Consider the following 20,421-nt stretch of genomic DNA (forward strand, 5'->3'; position numbering starts at 1 on the left):
CTGTGAGAGGGTCCTATTGGACAACGACTTAAGTACGAGCCAGCAGTGTGTGGCAGCTGCCAAAAAGCCAGTGCAGTCCTAGACTGTATCAAGAGAGGGATAGCATCAAGATCATGGGAAGTGATAGTAGCGCTTTATATTGCACTGGTGAGACCACACTTGGAATACTGCATTCATTTCTGGTCACCATGATACAAAAAAGATGCTGAGGCTCTAGAAAGAGCACAGAGAAGAGCAACAAAGGTGATAAGGGGTCTGGAGGCTAAATCATACGATGAACAGTTGCAGGAACTAGGTATGTCTAGCCTAAAAAGAGAAGTACCAGGGGTGACAGCGTTTGAAGAGCAGTCAGAGAGAAGATGGGTATTCATAGAGAAGTCATAGAGAAGATGAGCGTTCTCCATAGGTCCTAGGAGCAAGACAAGAAGTAATGCATGGAAGATCATTAAAGACAGATCCAACCTGGAACCAAGGAGAAATTTCAGGTCAGTGAAAACAGTCTATCACTGGAATGGCTTGCCTCCTGAATTGTGGGTGCTCCATCGCTGGAGGTCTTCAAGAAAAGATTGGACAGCCATTGGTCCAGAATGATATAAAGACTCCTGCCTTGGGCAGAGACTGACTACAAGAAGACTTCCAAGGTCCCATTCCAGCCCTCCCAATTCTGTGATTCCAAGTTGAAAACTCCCAATGCAGAAGAGGTAGGCTAGCAATCACAAAATATGAGCTTAGGGAGCCCCCTAGTGCCCACCTTACAAATCGCAGCCACCTACCTAATGCGCCGAGGTGTCAGAGACCAAAGGAGCGAACAAAACGTTTCCCTCCAGATATTTCGATCCCAGGTAGGAAGGAGGCTTCCGAAGGGGCACCGGCAGCCTCCTAAATAAGGCCCATCTTTTTCTGGGCTCACATGGAAGCTGAGGGAATGCAGAAAAATACATCTCTGAGGATTCCTGTCACTGCTTCCTTAGAGCTTGTTAGATAGATGATAGATAGATGATAGATAGATAGATAGATAGATAGATAGATAGATAGATAGATAGATAGATAGATAGATATACAGACAGACAGACAGACAGACAACCTTTATTGTAATTTTTTTCCTGTAGGCACAATGGCATACAGTAAAAATGAAATTTAGTTGCTTTGTCTCAAAGTGTACATATAACACATTTAAAACATACTATATAAAACATAAAGGGACGCGGTAGCTCAGTGGGTTGACGCTGAGTTTGTCGATCAGAAGGTCGGCAGTTTGGCAGGTCGAATCCCAAGTGCCTCGTAACAGAGTGAGCGCCTGTTACTCGTCCCAGCTTCTGCCAACCCAGCAGTTCTAAAGCACGTAAAAATGCAAGTAGAAAAATAGGGACCACTGCGGTGGGAAGGGAACAGCGTTCCGTGCGCCTTTGGCGTCTAGTCATGCCGGCCACATGACCACGGAGACGTCCTCGGACAAGCGCTGGCTCTTCGGCTTTGAAACGGAGATGAGCACCGGCCCCTAGAGTCGGAAACGACTAGCACACATGTGCGGGGGAACCTTTACCTTTACCTTTATATACAACTTATGTATAGACCCACACCCCTACATATACATAACAAATAAATGTTAAATAACGGAAGGAGGAAGCCTGAGAGTTCACAAGGTTAATGCTGTATGGAATGAAACTATGGCTGAATCTGGATGTTCTCCTGCAATTACCACGGAGCCTCCTCCCAGAAGGGAACAAGGAAAACAGGTTGTGAAGAGGATGAGTAGTGTCCCAGATAATCTTACGGACCCTGTTCAAGCAACGCTTCTGTGCTACGTCCTGGAAAGGAGGGAGGGAACTGCCAATGATCTTTTCGGCCGTCCTCACCACTCTCTGCACCGCCTTCCTGTCTGAAGCAGGGATGCTTCCAAACCAGACTGTGATGCTGTACGACAGGATGCTCTCAATCGTCCCCCTGTAGAAAATGGTCAGGACAGGAGAAGGAAGATGAGCTTTTCTCATGCAATGCAGAAAATGCAGGCACCCCATTTTTTCCAGTAGTCTTCCTGTTTTTATTGGAGCTGAAGGTCCCGGGGAGAGGCATCCTGAGAACAGGGTGGAGGAGAGGAAGGCTGCACCCCTGGAATATCCCAGGCTTTTAGGAAGTCCTAGGGGCTCCACAGGGAGAAGAACCCCAGTTAATGTTTGAAGGAGGAGTTACTCTGTAGTGATGTTCTTAGATATCAGTCCAATAGGGTGCAATCTGGATGTGGGAGGGTAGGGCCTCCTGCCCACCCCCACCCCCATAGTATTTCTTCTTTGATCTCCCTGGGAAGGAAACATTTTGGAAAAACAGACAGAAGGAAGCGCAGTGAAAAGACGTACCTATAGCCCTTTGGGGGCCTCCAGATTTAAAGAGCATTTTCCCAGCGTGCCAAACAGCATGGTAGAATCCTAGATACCTTGTATGTCTTATAGAAAACCTAGCTGAGCCCCTGGTCTGTCCAGGTCAGGAATCCTCAGATCTCCCCAGATGTTTGGCTACCCCATCTTGACTCGAGTGGATGGAGCCGCAGTGACTCCAGCGGGCTTTTACTCTGCTCAATAGCCCTGAGAGTCAGAAAATCTTCCTTATTTTGACTTTGGATATCTCTTGTAAATTTCCTCCCTGTTGGTTTCTCTCCTGCCCTTGGGCACTCTGGCGACTAAGGCCACACCTGCTTCCCTGGGAGAGCCTTCAGAAATCGGAGGATTGCCATCAAGACTCAGCCTTGTCTTCTGACGCCATTTCTCTCCCTGCCTCAGCTTGCATGATGAACGTGCACAAGCGCTGCGTGATGAACGTGCCAAGCCTCTGTGGGACGGACCACACCGAGCGCCGAGGCCGGATTCACATCAAGGCGGACATCGAGAATGAGGTCTTGACGGTCATTGGTAAGTCTGACTTCTTGGGGATGACTGAAGAAAAATGGATCCCTTCCTGTTGCAGGGGATCCCATGCTTTTGCATGATGGCTGCATGTGTCCGTAATGTGTGGGGGTGGAAAAGGGGTTACAGATCCTCTTACGATCACAGTTGAGCTCAAACTTTCCGTTGCTAAGTGAGACATTGGTTAGGTGAGTTTTGCCCTATTTCATGATTGTTAAATGAATCACTGGAGTTAAGTTAGTAACGGTTGTTAAGTGAATCTGGCTTCCCCATTGACTTTGCTTATCAGAAGGTCGCAAAAGGGGATCACGTGACCTCGGTACACAGCAACTGTCATAAATATGAGTCAGTTGCCAAGCGTCTGAATTTTGATCACGTGAGCTTGGGGAGATGCCGCAACAGTTGTAAGTGTGAAAAACAGACATAAGAGACTTTTTTCAGTGCTGTTGTAACTTTGAACAGTCACTAAATGAGCTCTGGTAAGTCAAGGACTACCTCTGTTGAGCTGGCTGAGCCAAAGCCTGTGTGGGGAACCTTGCTTTTCTTGGCTCACTCACAACCACCCGCTATGTTGGTCCCTTTCTGAGAGGCCAGCCGCGTCCAGCAATGAAGGCACCGAGAGGCTGAAGCCGAGCCGGCCTAGGAGACCTGTGGTGCCCAGCGCGTTGCTGAGCCCTTCTCCTCTGGCCAATTCTGCATCAGGATGCAGGGTGGGGGCCACATGGGGTCTCTGACTTCTTTTACTCAAAAGATCCCCTCTAAACATGGGTGGTGGCAGTGCAGCATGGGGCCAGCCTTTCAGACACCCCGTGGGAGGTTAGTTGCACCTGCCAGCTGGGCCTCGGAGAGGCTTTGTGCTGAGATTCTTTTACTGTGTTGTGGATATTTTCTCAATAGAATTGTTAAAAACCTTACGTGCTGTGGTTTTTCAAGAATTGATCACTTCTGGTGCCTGCCTCTGGGCACCATTGCCCTGAAAGGCATCTTCCTTCAATTGGCCCACAAAACCAGAGAGATGGGACGGTTTTCCTTTTCACTGGGGTGTGTGTGTATGTGTGTGTGTGTGTGTGTCCCTCAGACTGGAGGTGTCTAGAGCGAGTGGTTCTCAAGCTTTTCTTTGCCAAGGACCCCCTTTAAATACTTTTTGTGGCCACGAACCATGGCCACGGATCCCCAAGACGTAACTCAAGATTTAAATCATAATGTTTCTTCAAGCCTTTGGGGACCCCCTGTGAGTCATTGCAGGCCCCCAGGGGTCCATGGACCACAGGTTGAGAGGCACTGGTCTAGAGCAAAAATCCCCAGACTTATTTGTTTGCAATTTGGCCACTTTCTTTCAAATTGCCACGGACTGATAATACTGATTTTTGAGGACTAGATGACCTCCAAGGTCCCTTCCAATTTTATTATTATCATTATAACCAAGACTGGCTGAAAGACAATCCCCTACCCAGGATTCAACCCAGGGAAACTCCTCGCTCAACAGGTGGCTTCTTCCATCTCCTTCCCCAGGAATGAAAAGTGATGCTCAGGCTATAGCAGGCATTCTTCATCTTCCTCTTTTGAGTGCAAATTAGCAATATCGCTGTAAGGACCTACCCCAGCTGGTCCCTCAGGAAAGTAAGACTCAAGAGAGCTTTTACTGAGAGAAAGTGGTTACAGTAAAGTCAGGCACAATCTGAAAGTCCTGCACAAAGCACAAAGCAATTATTTTGGTTTTCCAATCCCAACCCTTCTTAACCAGCCCACTGGCAGCCACTGTGATGCCGAGGAGATGTTTTGAGAATGCTGAGGTGCTGGGCAGATAACAGTTCACACTCAGGGCATGATGGCCTTGGAACCAGGCTGGAACTGGCTGGAAAGGAGTCTACTTGGTTTCTGAAGACAACCCCCCCTCCCTAATTCCCAAGCGGTTACAGCAAAAGAGAAAGCGTGCGATAGATGCCAGCAAACCTTCCTCCCCGCCCTCCGACCGAATGGCAGGACACGATGGTGGACTCACTTTACATAAATACCCATCATGCTATTCCTTTTTGTGGTAACCAATGAAGTATCTCAGACAATGACCAGAGAGACGGCAGGCTGGATTTCAACGATTTATTCGCTTCAGCTCCGGACAGCTGACAAGCGGAGAAACATGTCCTTTTATAGTGAACTGTCAACAGTAACAACGAATCAGGAAACCGTATTCTCCTGCCTCGAGGGCAGCGACCAATAGTCAGCCGGTAGCTTTGACAGCTCCCGGGTGATTGTGCTTGCGTGGCTTAGCCGGGGGAATCCGTCAGCTGGCTGGCTTGCCGGCTGAGGGGAGGCATGTATCGGGAGCTGGCATTCTGGCAGCTCGCGGTTGTCATCCGGCCGGTTCTTGCGCCTGCGCAGCTTTTTGACAGCTGTCACTGTCAGCGGCTGCTGCCGGCTGTGCACGTGCGCAGTTTCTTCCGGCAGCCTTTTGACAGCTGTCATCTGCCGCGTTGGAGATTCCCTGGTTCTTCTCGGGCCTGGAGATCGTTCATATACTGTCAGTATGTAACAACCAATATTATACAAAGCACAGAAAAGCTAAGAAAATACAGAGAGTCCTCAACTTACAACAGTTCTTTTAGTTATCATTCAAAGATACAACAGCCCTGAAAAAAGTGAGTTATGACCGTTTTTCATACTTATGACTGTTATAGCATCCCCATGGCTGTGTGATTAAAGTTTGAACTTTTGGCAACTGGTTCCTATTTATGACAGTTTCATTGTCTTAGGGATGTATCATCACCTTTTGTGACCTTCTGACAAGCAAAGTCTACGGGGGAAGCCAGATTCACTTAACAGCCCTGTTACTAACTTAACAGCTGCAGTGATTCACTTAACAACTGTGGCAAGAAAGGTTGTAAAATGGGGCAAAATTCACTTAACAACTGTCTCACGTAGCAATAGAAATGTTGGTCTCAATTGTGCTCATAAGTCGAGGACTCCCTGTAAATTAAAGATATGAGATGGGGGATAGATTTCTCATTCACTGCAGCCCTTCCACTTGTCTCCCTGTCCTGGAAAAGCATCTTTCTTCCACCACTTCCATCCATTCTCCATCCATTGCTATTTGTTCTTTAAACATCTCCCCACCACCACCCGCCTTTTGGAAGGCCTCATCAGTGGGATCCGGCCGCATCCATTTATTCCCTCCATATTATCAGCCCCTTCGTTGGGACTTCGTTCCTTTAAGGGAGAGGTGGGCAACTATGGCCCCTGTGGACTTCAATTCCCAGAATTCCTGAACCAGCTCAGGAATTCTGGGAGTTGAAGTTCACAGGTCGTAAAGGGGCTGCAGTTGCCCAACCGGTTTTAAGGCCGCTCATTTCAATCTCTGTTTCAAACTACCTTCATTTACTGCCCACAAATTCTTGATCCTCTCCCTTCCTTTGCCAAGCAACCCATTTCCACTGCATACAACATATTTTCATATTTCTCCTGACACATCCAACCCTCCCTTCAACTTTTTCTGTAAACATTTGCACATCGTAAAATGTCTTCATCAATTTAGTAAACATTCCATCGACTTATGCAGATCGGCTACTTGCTCTGGCATGTGGGCCATTTGCATTTAGCTTGCAGTCCTCCTGCAGCCCTTCCACTTGTCTCCCTGTCCTGGAAAAGCATCTTTCTTCCACCACTTCCATCCATTCTCCCTTGGCCTTTGATCAATTAATGCTTTGACTTGTGCTTATCATTATCTCATAGAATCTATTTGACATTGGCCACAAATCAATTGGATTCACAGCCCACATCTTCAAAAGCCCGACCCACATACATTTACACCTCTATCTAATATACTTCTGGCATCTGCACAAGCATTTCGTATGCATTTATCTATAAAAATATGTCAAACAACCCCGGGAACACAACACAGTCTTATCCTGCTCAGTGCTGAAGCTTTCTATTTGTTCCCTTGCATGTTCACTTCCATCTCACACTTCCTTCCTTCAGCCACCAACTTTCAACTCCATGTTCACACAAAATTGTGAGATGGCCTCACGAGACCGATGGATCGTTAAGGTGCTTCCAAGTAAAAGGCAGCACGCAGGGATGCAATCAGTCAAAGCTTTATTTAACGATAAAGTAAATAGAAAGAGTTCCCTGGCATGGAGGCATCCATGCCTGGGTTGAGCTCATGGATCAGCAAGCAAGCAAGCAGAAGAAAGAACAAAGAGAGCAGAGAAGAGAGCAGCCCCTGAGGAGAGGTTTTTATAGGGGGGCCTCAGCCCCTCCCTTACCAATTAACTCTCTCCAATGGGGCTGCAGGGGCCGGGGACCCCTGACCCACCAGTGGGAGCAAAGATGCCTCTTTGCTCCCATCTGATGACCTTTTTGGGGAACTGCCATGGCTGGCACAAAAACATCTAACAAAAATTCCATAATCCGAGCCTGTTTGCTTTATTACACGCCTTCTCTAAACCAGCATTCCTAGAATGGGGCAACTTTAAGCTGTGTGGACTTCATGCTGGCTGGGAAATTCTGGGAACTGAAGTCCACGCCTGCTAAAATGACAAGCTCTGAGAAATGCTGCTGTAAACCAAATACTGTGTAGGGTAAACTTTTTTTCCAGCTGTTTCTCAGTGACCAGCTGGAGAACAAGAACATGAGGTGCACGCACCTTGCCCATTCTTTTTTTTTTTTTTATTGAAAAGTTTTACAATACAATTTTCCTTTAAAAACCCCGATCCCCCTCCACCCTCCCCTCCCTACCTCCCCCCTCCCTCTTCCCTCCCCCCTTACCTCCCCCCTTCCCCCCCTCCCTCTTCCCTCCCCTACCTCCCCCCCACCCCCCTCCCCCCCCGGACTTCCCAGAGCTAAATACAAGGTATATATATATAAAAGCAAACATAAGCAACCATATACTAACAACCATAAATTCTAAAATCCATCACTCTCTAACTTATATAAGAACAAACAAAACTTGACATTATTAAATATATATAAAAAAGAAAATAGGAAAAGAAAAGAAAAAACACGAAAGAAGACTTATTCGAATGCTAGATAAAACTTCTTAACCCTATACTTATTCTGGATAAACTCAATCCACTTTCTCCATTCCATAATATAACGTTCTTGCGAATGATCTTTCAAATAAGCCGATATCTTCGCCATCTCTGCCAGGTCGGAAACCTTTAAAGTCCATTCTTCTATGGTCGGCAGCTCCTCTTTCTTCCAATATTGACCTATCAAAAGTCTTGCTGCCGTGACTAAATTCAGCATCAACTTAGAGTCCACCACTGTAGCATCAACAATTATTCCCAACAAAAAAAATTGCGGACAAAACTTTATCCTCCTTTTAAAAATCTTCTGTATATTCCACCAGATTTTAATCCAAAAGGCCTTAACCTTTTTACATGTCCACCATATGTGAAAATATGTTGCATCTTCAACCCCGCACCTCCAACACTTAGGCTGATAATTCGGGTACATACTTGCAAGCTTTTTAGGATCTAAATGCCATCTATAAAACATCTTATAAAAATTCTCTCTTAAATTTTGAGCTTGAGTAAATTTCACATTCCTCACCCAAATCTTCTCCCACATGTCCATTGTAATAACTTCCTGGATATTTTGGGCCCATTTTATCATACAGTCCTTAACAAGCTCTGTTTCTGAATCAATCTCTATCAATGCAAGATATATCCGTTTAATGTGTGCAGGTCCCTGATTTCTAATTTGCTTTATCAAATTTTCATCAATCGTTGCAAATCCAATTTTCTGGTCTTCTTTCCACCTGGCCCGTAACTGAGTATATTGAAACCATGTTTGAACAACCTTCTCCTCTCGCAAGAAGCTATATGATTTCAAGCACCAAACATTCCTTTCCAAACTTAAAATTTCCTTGTAAGTAGTCTCATCGTGTTTGAAACCAGCATGTATATTTTCTATTGCGTGTTTTGGGATTGCCCACAATGGTATCTTGCTGCTTAACTTATGTCTATACTTCTTCCAAACTCTCAGCAATGCCTGTCTTAAAATATGCGTCCTAAACACAGTACCTACCTTCTTATCATACAACAAATATGCATGCCAGCCAAACAACAAATCATGGCCCTCAAGATTTAATAACCTCGATTGCGTCAAATTGATCCAATCACTTATTCCTACTAATGCAGCAGCTTCATAATATAATTTAAAATTAGGCAATTTAAGGCCACCTCTCTCACGAATATCCTGCATAATCTTAAGTTTAACTCGTGGCTTTTTCCCTGCCCACACAAATTTATTGATACCACGCTGCCATTCCTCCAAATTAGAATCTTTCTTAAGAATCGGTATCATTTGAAATAAAAATAAAAATTTGGGCAGGACATTCATTTTCACTGCTGCAATCCGTCCCAACAAAGTCAATTGCAATTTTTGCCAACTCTCCAATTCTTTTTGAATTTTCCCCCACAATTTTTCATAATTATTTTTATATAGCTTTGTATTCGAGGGCGACAAAATTACCCCCAAATATTTAACCCTTTTAACAATCTCAAATCCAGTTAATCCTTCCAAGAAGGCCTTCTGTGAAACTGTCATGTTTCTAGCCAAGATTTTAGTTTTCTGTATGTTTACTTTAAATCCAGAAACCTTCCCATATTGTGTTATTATCTCTATCAGGTCCACAACAGAATTCTCTGGCTGGGTCACTGTAACAACCAGATCATCTGCAAATGCTCTCAATCTATAGTCCTGATCTCCAACTTGTATCCCCTTAATTTTTTCCGAATTCCGAATCTTGTTCAATAATATCTCTAAAGTTAACACAAATAACAAGGGCGATAACGGACATCCTTGCCTTGTACCCTTCTCAATATTACATACTGCCGTCAGACTATTGTTAACTATAATTCGGGCAGTTTGCTTTTGATATAATGCCCTAATCGGCTGTAAGAAATTTTCCCCAAAATCCATTTTATCTAACATTCTCAACAGAAATTGCCAATTCAATTGGTCAAAAGCCTTTTCAGCATCTAAAAAGATTAGCGCTGCAGAGATCTGGTTGTGCCTTTCCAAAAACTCTAACACATCAACTATATGTCTAACATTATTTTTCATTTGCCTACCACTAATAAACCCCGTTTGATCCCCATGAATCACCTGTTGCAGAACCCTCATCAATCTATTAGCCAAAACCTTAGCAAATATCTTATAATCTGTATTTAAAAGCGAAATCGGTCTGTAATTTTTAACTTGAGTAGCATCCTGATCTTCCTTCGGAATCAATGAGATAAAAGCTGTTCTCCAAGACGGTGGCACCTTTCCCCCCCTCTGGATTGTCTGGAACAGTTCCTTTAACGGTTTTATCATCTCAAGTTGTAAATTTTTATAAAAGGCCGCAGTCAAGCCATCCGTACCGGGCGCCTTATCAACCTTCAAATCCTTAATCGCTGTTAGGATTTCTTCTTCTGTGATCAGTTGGTTAATCCCCTCTCTTTGTGCTTGCGTAAGGACCGGAATGTTAGCATTCTCCAAATATTTATCAATGTCTTTTACCTCAATTTCCTCTTTGGTATATAATTTCAAATAAAAATCCACAAAAGCATCCTTAATAAGATTCTGTTGAAACACAACCCTTCCTTTATATTCAATCTTGTCTATATTAGAGGCCCTTTGTTTCTTCCTCAGTCTATAGGCTAACCATCTGCCTGGTTTATTAGCGTTGCAAAAAGTATTATGCCTAGCAAACCGCAGATTGGTTGCCACTTGGTCTGCCATTAATTTATCAAATTGTCCTCTTAACAGCCTAATAGCCTCCTTAATCTTCACGTCCCCTGGATTCAAAATCAAAGCCCTTTCTTTTTCCTTTATTTCATTCTCCAGTTCTTTCCTTCTAGTTTCCACTACACGTCTACGTCTATTATTCATATATATCAACACACCTCTCATATAGGCCTTACTAGCATCCCAAACCATATCCATAGAGGTACCCTTATTCATGTTAATCTCAAAAAAATCCTTCATCCGCTGTTTACATTCTTCCACATTTCTCTGATCTCTAAACAAGTTCTCATTTACGCGCCACGAACGCCTGTCTCTTTTCTCCTTATCAATCTCCAACCAAACTGGACTGTGGTCTGAAATAGTTCTTGCACATATCTTCACTTTTTTAGTTCTCAAAAAGAAATCATTAGTCAACAAAATAAAATCAATCCTTGAGAAAGATTGGTGTCTGTCAGAGTAAAAAGTATAATCCTTCTCCTGCAGGTGCCTCTCACGCCAGATATCTCGCAATTCCAGATCATCCTTCAATTCAAAAAAAGTTTTAGGCAGTCTGGCGTGGCTTGGAATACGCTTAAAGGCTCCCGCTTTATCCAAGTGTACATCCAGAACACCATTCCAATCTCCCATAAAAATAAAAGATTTATAATCCAACTGGGTAAGCTTTGTATGAAGTAAGCTAAAAAAATCAGCTTGTTGTTGGTTAGGTGCATATAGTCCAACTAGAAGCATCTTTTTACCTTCTAACAGCAGCTCAATCATAACATATCTTCCATGCTTATCTGCTTCAATTAAATCTGCTGTTAAGGCACTTTTAACATAAACAACTACTCCATTTTTCTTATTCTCTGCAGAGGCAACAAAATGTGTACCCAGTCTCGAGTTCAGTAAATACTTTTGATCCAAAACTCTAATATGCGTTTCTTGCAAACATATAACGTCTGTCTTAAATTGCTTTAAATATTGAAAAACTTTCTTCCTCTTCTGCGGTGAATTCAATCCATTAACATTCCAAGTTAAAAATTTAGTTGCCATGCATATCCTCCAGAAGCCCTTGGACCACAGCTTTGATGGGACTAACTTCTTTAGGCCGTGCTCCTCCCACAGCTTGACTGTATGTACGTTGCGAAGAGACTGAAGACTTTTGCTGATCTTGTTCTTTTATTTTCTTTGCTCGTTTTAAAGCAGCACGCGTCACTCGCACCTTGCCCATTCTAAAGCCGAACTGTACCTCCCAGATTTTTATTTATTTTCTTTTATTTATTTATTATTAAATTTATTTGAGATTTGGCTCATTCTCAACCCAAAATCTGTCAAACAGCGTCACATGCTCCTCTCACAAACAGTTTTTGCCTTCACTCTAGGTAGCTTCCCCTGGAAAGAGTGTAGAGAAAAGCAGCAAAAATGATTAAGGGCTTGGAGACTAAAACATATGCAGAACGGTTGCAGGGATATGGTTACTCGAGAGAAAAGAAGGACTAGGGGTAAAATGATAGCAGTATTCTAATATTCAAGGGGCTGCCACAAAGAAGAAACAAACAGCCAAAAGGCTTCACAGACACACACACACACACACACGTATGTAAGCTCTTTCTCCTCGTCCTTGTGCCCTGAGTGTGTTTGTTCTTCATGCACAGCCTCTTGCAGTTCAAAAGGCCACCAACACGGCCTGTTGTCATGGCTGCCCATTGGCAAAACCCCACATATTTAGGTGCTTTGCACAGGTAGTCCTCGACTTACAACAGTTTCTCTAGTGACCCTTCAAAGTTACAACAGTACTGAGAAAAGTGACTTACGGATGTTTTTCACACTTACGACCTTTGTGGCATCCCCACGGTCACGTGATCAAGATTCAGACGCTTGGCAACGGACTCATAGTTACGATGGCTGCAGCATCCCCAGGATCATGTGATCCCCTTTGGCAACCTTCTGACAAGCAAAGTCAAGGGGAAAACCAGATTCACTTAATGACTATGTTACTAACTTAACAACTGCAGTGATTCACTTAACAACAGTGGTAAGAAAGGTCATAAAAGGAGGCAGAACTGCTAAGCAACTGTCTCACTTAGCAACAGAAATTTTGGGCTCAATTTTGGTCGTAATCTCTTTCTTTTCCCTCTGTGCCAAGCAGCTTCCCGATTGTTCCTCGTGCCCCCCCTCTGTTCTCCTGTTGGGACAAGACCCCGCTTCTGTCCCATTCACACCTGCAGCCATTTTACCTTCGCTCTGAATTTATTCACTGTTGATATTTACTTCCACCTCTGTTTTCTACTCTTGACATTACCAAAATGCTCCGTAGAAGGTCTGGGCACCCCTGTAGCCACACATTATCTCAGTCTCTGCTCATCAAAGTGCGTTTAAGCCCCTTCCTTCCCAGCACATATGCATTCATCCATCCATTCATTCATTCCTGAGTTTGAAATCTGGTTTTCCCCACAAATCCCCCTAGACTGCCCCAGTTCCCTTCCGCTTCTCTCATGAGGGATGTCTGGCACCAATTCAGCAGCTCCGTGCCCGGCAGCGGAGGGATCTCCAGTGGATCCTTTCCCCTCCCCTTCCCTGGGAAATCCAGACAAAGAAAATAGTCATGAAAAATGAACAGACGGACCAAATTTTCTTCTAAGAGCAACCAGTAGTTTAAGCACAGGAGCCTCGTCAGCGCTGAGCTAGAGTAATGGGGAGAGGAGAGAAGGAGCTGCTAGCTGTTGTAGCAGCCTTCCGCCTCCTGCCTTCCTTGCACGGGCCCCCAAGGGACCTCCTCAGCCAGCAGCTTTTCGGGGCGTCGCTGCTGGCTGGCAGCCTTAATGGCAGACTACAGGCCAAGCGGCTCATTCAGCTCCCCCCAAAGTATTTTTTCCTTCTTCAGCATTGGCTATTAGATGCCTGACATTGCACGATGTTTGCCGCTGTTTCTCTGGAGCCACCTGCACATCCTCAAGGCTCCGTCTTAGGCCCAGGACTCTTCCACATCTTCATAAATGATTTAGATGAGGGGATTGAAGGGAACCCATCAAATTGGCAGATGACACCAAGCTGCCAAGACTTTAGCAGATAGATTTTAGATTCAGAAGGATCTTGACAGACTTTAACCCTGGGGCCTATCTGACAAAATGCAGTTCAGTGGTGTGCAAAAGATCTTGCATGTAGGTAGGAAAGATCAAATTCCCAGGTACAGAATAGGTGGTATCTGGCTCAGCGGTAGTACCGTAGTAACTATGAGAGGGCTCTAGTTGTCCTAGTGGATCTCCACATAGGTATGAGCCAGCAGTGTGCTGTGGCTGCCCAAAAATGTAGTCCTGGGTTGCATCAACAGAAGGAGAGCATCAAGACCACAGGACATGATAGCACCACTTTGTACTAGTGAGGCCACACTTCATCCGATTCTGGTCACCACGATACAAAACAACAAAGGTATTAAGGGGTTTGAAGGCTAAATCGTATGACGAATGGTTAAGGGAACTAGGTACGTCTAATCTAACAAAGAGAAGGATTGGGGTGACATGATAGCGGCCTTCCAATACCTGAAGGGGTGTTTCAAAGAAGAGAGGGTCGACAAGAAGCATTGGGTGGAAGATTATTAATGAGAGATCCAATTTGGAACTAAGGAAAACTTCCTGACAGTGAGAACAATTAATCACTGGAATAGCTTGCCTCCCAAAATTGTGGATGCTCCATCACTTCAAGTCAAGATGATAGCTGTGTCAGTGTGATCACGCATAAACAGCAAGCAGCGCTTCTAATATATCATTGCAGCCGCCATCTTGACTTTTCTGATGACAGTCTGTAGATGCCCTGTTTCCGTGGGTCTTCTCAGGTGCCCGTTTTGGGCCAAGAGGTTTCGCTTTGCTCTTGCTGTGGGGAGGGAAGGAGTCTCTTTTCTTCTCCTTCCTTCCTTTCTTCCTTTCTTCTCCTTCCTTCCTTTTCTTAAGCTGCCTGAGTTCCTTAAATTTCCCTATCCAGGTGCCTCCTACCTCCCAAGCTTTATTGCTGGTCTGGGTGCTCCACACTCTTCCCAGAGGTCTTCGCTCTGGGTGCGCACACTGCTCGCCCCTCCGATGCCCTCCTCCTTTCAGCTTTTTCCATTGCTGCACTTTTACTCCTTACGCCCTTCTGGAAGACTCCTTAGCTTTTCCCTGTCTTGTTTTCAGCTGTCCTTCATCTTCTACTGGCTTTTCAGTTTGCAAAACTGCTCCTCGCTGCTCCTCTCTCTCTGCAGCAGCTCTTCTTTTCTGCCTCCTGTTTATACACAACCCCATCTCGGAAGATCCTGTTTTCCTTCATCCAGACAGGAAAAGGTACCTTCTGGGGGTTTATAGGTTTATAGACCCTTTGGCGACCACATTTCCCTCCTGGGGAGGCCCATCCATAAATTGGGCCTCAGCCAAAAATGTCTGAGTACTCACATTGCTTCCCCTCCCTCCCTCCCTCCCTCCCTCCCTCCCTCCCTCCCTCCCTCCCTCCCTCCTTCTCTCTCTCTCTCTCTCTCTCTCTCTCTCTCCCTCCCTCCCTCCCTCTCTCTCTCTCTCTCTCTCTCTCTCTCTCTCTCTCCCCATTTATCTATATCTATCTGTCTATCTATCTGTCTCTATCTACTCACCCACCCACCTACCTACCTAGCCAGCCAGGCAATTTCTATAGCCACCTATTCCATAAACGTGACCCTGAATGCTCTGAGCAATCATCCCTCGTGGTTGTCCGTAAGCGATGGGAAGAGCTGTGGGCAAAAGCAGCCCGCCTTGCTGGAAACAAAATAATCTCCCCTCCCCCCTCATTCCACCCATCATTTCCACCCATCAAATAAATTTCTCCATCTGCCTTTAGAAAGGGACGGAAGATTTCTCCTTTGGCTACTTTTAAGCTATCTGGGAGGAACTAAAAATAGTACTTAATTGTGTTAAAGAGTATATCATCTTGATTATCCACTTAATTAGTCCCAAGTGACACTTAATTAGAGGTGACCTTGAATTGGAGATTAAGAATGTTTCGCTTCATGCTGCAATGGCTATTTTGGCCTACAGATGGCAGCACAGGTTGGGAAAGTGTAAGGCTGCTTCCTTCCGGCTCCATTCGCACAGCTGGAGAGATGACCTACCGCTTGGCAGCGCCTGGAGGCTGCAGAAATAAAGCCCCCCCCCCGGCCTTTTGGGTGGGGGGGGTCCTTCCTCCTGCAGCCCAGCAGCTGCCAAGAGCAAATCTTTTGAGATTGCTCATAGCAACTGGCTTGCTTACCTTCAAATTTCAAGTTAAATCTGTGAGTTTGGAGGGCGAAGAGGTAATGTGATTTTGCTGTATAGTTACCACATGCAGGTAGTCCTTGACTTACAACAGTTTGTCTAGTGACCATTCAAAATTACAATGGGACCGAAGAAAGTGACTTAGTCATGATCTTTAAGTCCCTACATGGCATGGGTCCGGGTTACCTCGGGGACCACCTGCTGCCGGCGTCAACTCCCCTCCGCCCTGTGCGTTCCCACAGAGAGGGCCTCCTCAGGGTGCCTCCGGTCAGGGAATGCCGACTGGTGGCCCCCAGGGGGAGGGCCTTCTCTGTGGGCGCTCCGGCATTATGGAACCAACTGCCGGTGGAGCTCCGGATGGCATCAGACCTCCGAACCTTCCGCCGCGGGTTGAAGACCCACTTATTTGAATTAGCTGGTCTGGCCTGATGGGGGATTATGGGTTTTAAATTGATTTTTAGTATTTATTATTGTTGTTTTTAATTGGGCACTGGTTTAATTTCCTTTTAACTTTTGTATTGTTATCTATATATGCCCTGTGAACCGCCCTGAGTCCCTAGGGAGAAGGGCGGTATAGAAATCAAATAAAACTGAAACTAAACTAAACTAAACTTACGACTGTTTTTCACACTTACAACGTTTGCGGCATCCCCAAGGTCACGTGATCAAAATTCGCACGCTTGGCCACTGACTCACATTTATGACGGTTGCATAGTGTCCTGCAGTCATGTGATCCCCTTTTGCGACCTTCCGACAAGCAAAGTCAATGGGGAAACCAGATTCACTTAACAACCGTGTTTCTAACTTAACAACTGCAGTGATTCACTTAACAATTGTGGCAAGAAAGGTCGTAAAATGGACCAAAACTCACTTAGCACCTGTCTTGCTTAGCAATGGGGATTTGGGGCTAAATTGTGGCATACGTCAAGGACTACCTGTAATGCTAGAAAAGGTTGTATTGTGTGTAACAATATTCTTTAAGGGTCCAACCTGTGTCAGACACCAGGACTATATTTTTAAACTCTTCTGTCATCAAATAAATGGGGGAAAAAGTGTTTTCCTTCCAGGCCAGTACAAGACCCTGCTTTCTCTTCCCATGTATCCTGGTTGATTTAGTACCATTTTTGGGGGGTGGGGGGAACTGTGTTACATCAGTTGGAATACTGAAGAAACCATCTGTGATGGCTTTGGAAAGATGGGGGCACTTTATGAGAAGATTTTGAAACTGCAGATTGTTCTGTTTTGCACCAATCCATTAGTGCCTACTTAGAATTAAACCAAGGCTGGGCATCCTTTGAGTGGCTGAAGCTGCTGCCATTCTGCCTTCTGACCAGGAGGCACCTGGTGGCAATTACTAGGAGTCTGCCTATAATTGGGGAACCTTTGGGGGCTCCCAGATGGGACTTAAAAGCGAGAATGTGGCTGGGATCACTTCTACCTTTAACCTCCTCAAACCTCCAATGATGGCCTGTGAGACTCCCATTCCTATGCTTATTTGGGGGGGGGGGGGAATAAGCTCCAGCCACTCAAAGGCTGAAAGCAGAGCATGGATTGCCCTTTCTTTAGGAGAAAGGCTTTCAGAACCTTGGAGAGCAGCCTCCCTTCTGGTGCCCACACCAGAAGCACTGATGTTGTTTAGTGCAGTGTTTCTCAACCTTGCCTGGTGGACTTCAACTCCCAGAATTCCCCAGCCATCCATGAAGTTGAAGTCCACCTGCCTTAAAGTTGCCAAGGTTGAGAAACACTGGCTTAGAGGAAATGTTGGTGGAGAGAACTCTTTGGCTGCTGACCTTCCTTTCTTAAGATCGTAAGCTCTGAAACAGGAATCCCTGTTTGAGGAAATCTGCTCTGTCCTGTTTACCCAATCAATCAATCAATCAATCAATCAAAATAGGGCTGGAAGGGACCTTGGAGGTCTTCTAGTCCAGCCCCCTGCACTGTGACACGGTGTTTAGAGTGCAGTATTGTAGGCTAACACTGCTGACTGCCAGCAGTTCAATCCTGACTGGCTCAAGGTTGACTCAACCTTCCATCCTTCCGAGGTCAGTAAAATGAGGAGCCAGATTGTTGGGGGCAAAATGCTGACTCTGTAAACTGCTTAGAGAGGGATGTAAGTAACTGTGAAGTGGTATATAAGTCTCAGTGCTATTGCTATACCATTCCAGAAGGTGGGTGTCCAGTCTCTTCTTAAAAGCCTCCAGTGATGGAGCACTCACAACTTCCAGAGGGAAGCTGTTCCACTGGTTAATTGTTATCACTGTTAGGAAGTTTTTCCTTAGTTCTAGGTTGCTTCTCGCCTTTGTTTCTTGTCTTCTGGTGCTTTGGAAAATAGGTAGACCCCTCTTCTTTGTGGCAGCCCCTCAAATACTGGAAGACTGATATCATGTCACCCCTAGTCCTTCTTTTCTCTAGACTACCCATACCAGTATGTATGATTTGGTACACTGTACATAGAGCCATGCCGCTATGTATGTATGGTATGAAGAAGAGCGTCCCTCTGCATCTACCAAACATGGACCTTGGCTGTGGTCTCTGTAGAGCCTTAGCTTAGGTGAAGATCTTTGTAGAACATGTAGATCTACTCAGAATGACTGGAATGTTGCTGGCCTATCATTTTACCACTCTGTCCCATTCTGAAGGGCAAATTCTCCTGGTTGCTTCGGGTGAATTTCTCCCTTTCCCACACGGATTGTTTTTATTGCACAGACTGGATACTTGCTAATTGAATGAGTTGATGGACTGAGACATAGGGCCAAGCTGAACAAATTATGCAGCAATTAGATAAGCAAGTTAGAAATGCATTAATTAAAGTACACTACTCTGGGAAGAGGTTGTCCTAAGAAAATGTGTTTTCCATGATATATATTTGTGCACATTTATTTTGAAGTATTTGTTTGAGGAGCATAGGGACTAATCTTTCCACCCCATATTTCTAGAATAGACTGACCCCAAATTCTCCCTTTGCACTGGTAATGTTCATGGGCTGGCTTCAAGGACATTTCTCCCTGCAACTCTGTTCTGTCACCTTCATATAACTCAGAGATTTGGCAGAAAGGGGGAGAATCTGCATGGTTTGTGAGCTGCAATGGTGTGCTACAGAAGCTTAAATTTGTCCTTGTCTGACACAAGTGAAAGTTAGAGCTAGTTTGGTGTAGTCATTAAAGGCTTTAAGATAGAAACTCCTAGGCCGCATTAACAGAGGGATAGAATCAAGATCATGTGAAGTGTTAATACCACTTTATAATGCCTTGGTAAGGCCACACTTGGAATATTGCATCCAGTTTTGGTTGCCACGATATGAAAAAGATGTTGAGACTCTAGAAAGAGTGCAGAGAAGAGCAACAAAGATGATTAGGGAACTGGGGGCTAAAACATATGAAGAATGTTTGCAGGAATTGGGTCTGTCTAGTGTAGTGAAAAGAAGGTCTAGGGGAGATATGATAGCAGTCTTCCAATATTTGAGGGGCTGCCACAAAGAAGAGGGAGGTCAACTTATTCTCCAAAGCATCTGAAGGGAAGACAAGAAACAACGGATGGAAACTAATCAAGGAGAGAAGCAACCTTGAACACTAAGGAGGAATTTCATGACAATGAGAACAATAAGCTTGCCTTCAGAACTTGTGGTGCTCCATCACTGGAGGCTTTTAAGAAGAGACTGGATAGTCACTTGTCTGGAACGGTCTAGGGTCTCCTGCTTAAGCAGAGGGCTGGACTAGAAGACCTCCAAAGTCCCTTCCAATTGTTATTCTGTTGCTCTGTTATAGAAATGAAGCCCTAGGAAGAAGGCAAAGGCTTCCAAAAATGTTGTGAAGAAAACTTGCATGGACTTGCTATTGCAAACGGAAGAATCACTGGGAGTTGGGCAGCATATAAATTTTAATGATGATGATGATAATGCCCTAATGCAGCCTGGGAGAACAAACTGATAATGAGTTGAAATAGAAATACTATGCTGGTCTATGACTGTAATAAAGATTTGATTTGGTATGAAAGAGCAATAAATGGGGGAATAGTCTGTGGGAAAATACGTCTTCCATTAGTCAGATTTGGGGAAAGGACTTTGAAGCAAAGGGCAACTGAAGGCTGGCAATCTCTAGCCCTCCCTAAAGGCTTCCTCTCCACCCTGAATCATTTTGTGAGACTACGTCTCTCGTCCTCGGCCATGTTTCACTCCTCCTTCCTCAGCCGCATGCCCATCCCTTGCTTTGGACTGCAACTCCCAGTATTCACAGCTGAACCAACCAAAATCGATAACCAAGGTTACCAAGTTTAAACATTTAAGCCATGATATTGCTCCTGAAACCCAGAAAGAAGGACGTAGGTAAATTTATTACTGGGGTTAAATCAGGGGCATGATCTTAGGAAGACTTAATCAAAGGTGGGGAAAAAGCAGCCTAAAGTTTGAGGTCACTTTGCTCTGATCCAGACACAAACACAAACCTAACTTGGATCCGGAGCTTTCTAAAAGGGAACTCCCCTGATCCCAGTGCAGCTCTAAATCACACCTTCAGACAACCCCAGGCCAGGTGGAGCTATTGGTTAAGGGAAGGGAGGAAGTAATG

At 44.9% G+C, this 20,421-nt stretch overlaps 1 protein-coding gene across 2 annotated transcripts in view; it reads left to right on the plus strand.

The window, feature by feature from the left end:
* PRKCB (protein kinase C beta) overlaps positions 1 to 20,421 on the plus strand; it is a gene marked incomplete at its 3' end in the record, with an annotated part of 194,006 nt that overhangs the window by 82,717 nt on the left and 90,868 nt on the right. For both annotated transcript variants that reach the window (XM_083373128.1, XM_083373127.1), the window contains exon 5: positions 2,775 to 2,903. In XM_083373128.1, coding sequence (XP_083229254.1) covers positions 2,775 to 2,903 — 129 coding nt within the window. The remainder of the gene's footprint in view (positions 1 to 2,774; positions 2,904 to 20,421) is intronic.

This window comes from Vipera ursinii (genome assembly GCF_947247035.1).
Source record: "Vipera ursinii genome assembly, chromosome: 13".
NCBI lineage: Eukaryota > Metazoa > Chordata > Lepidosauria > Squamata > Viperidae > Vipera > Vipera ursinii.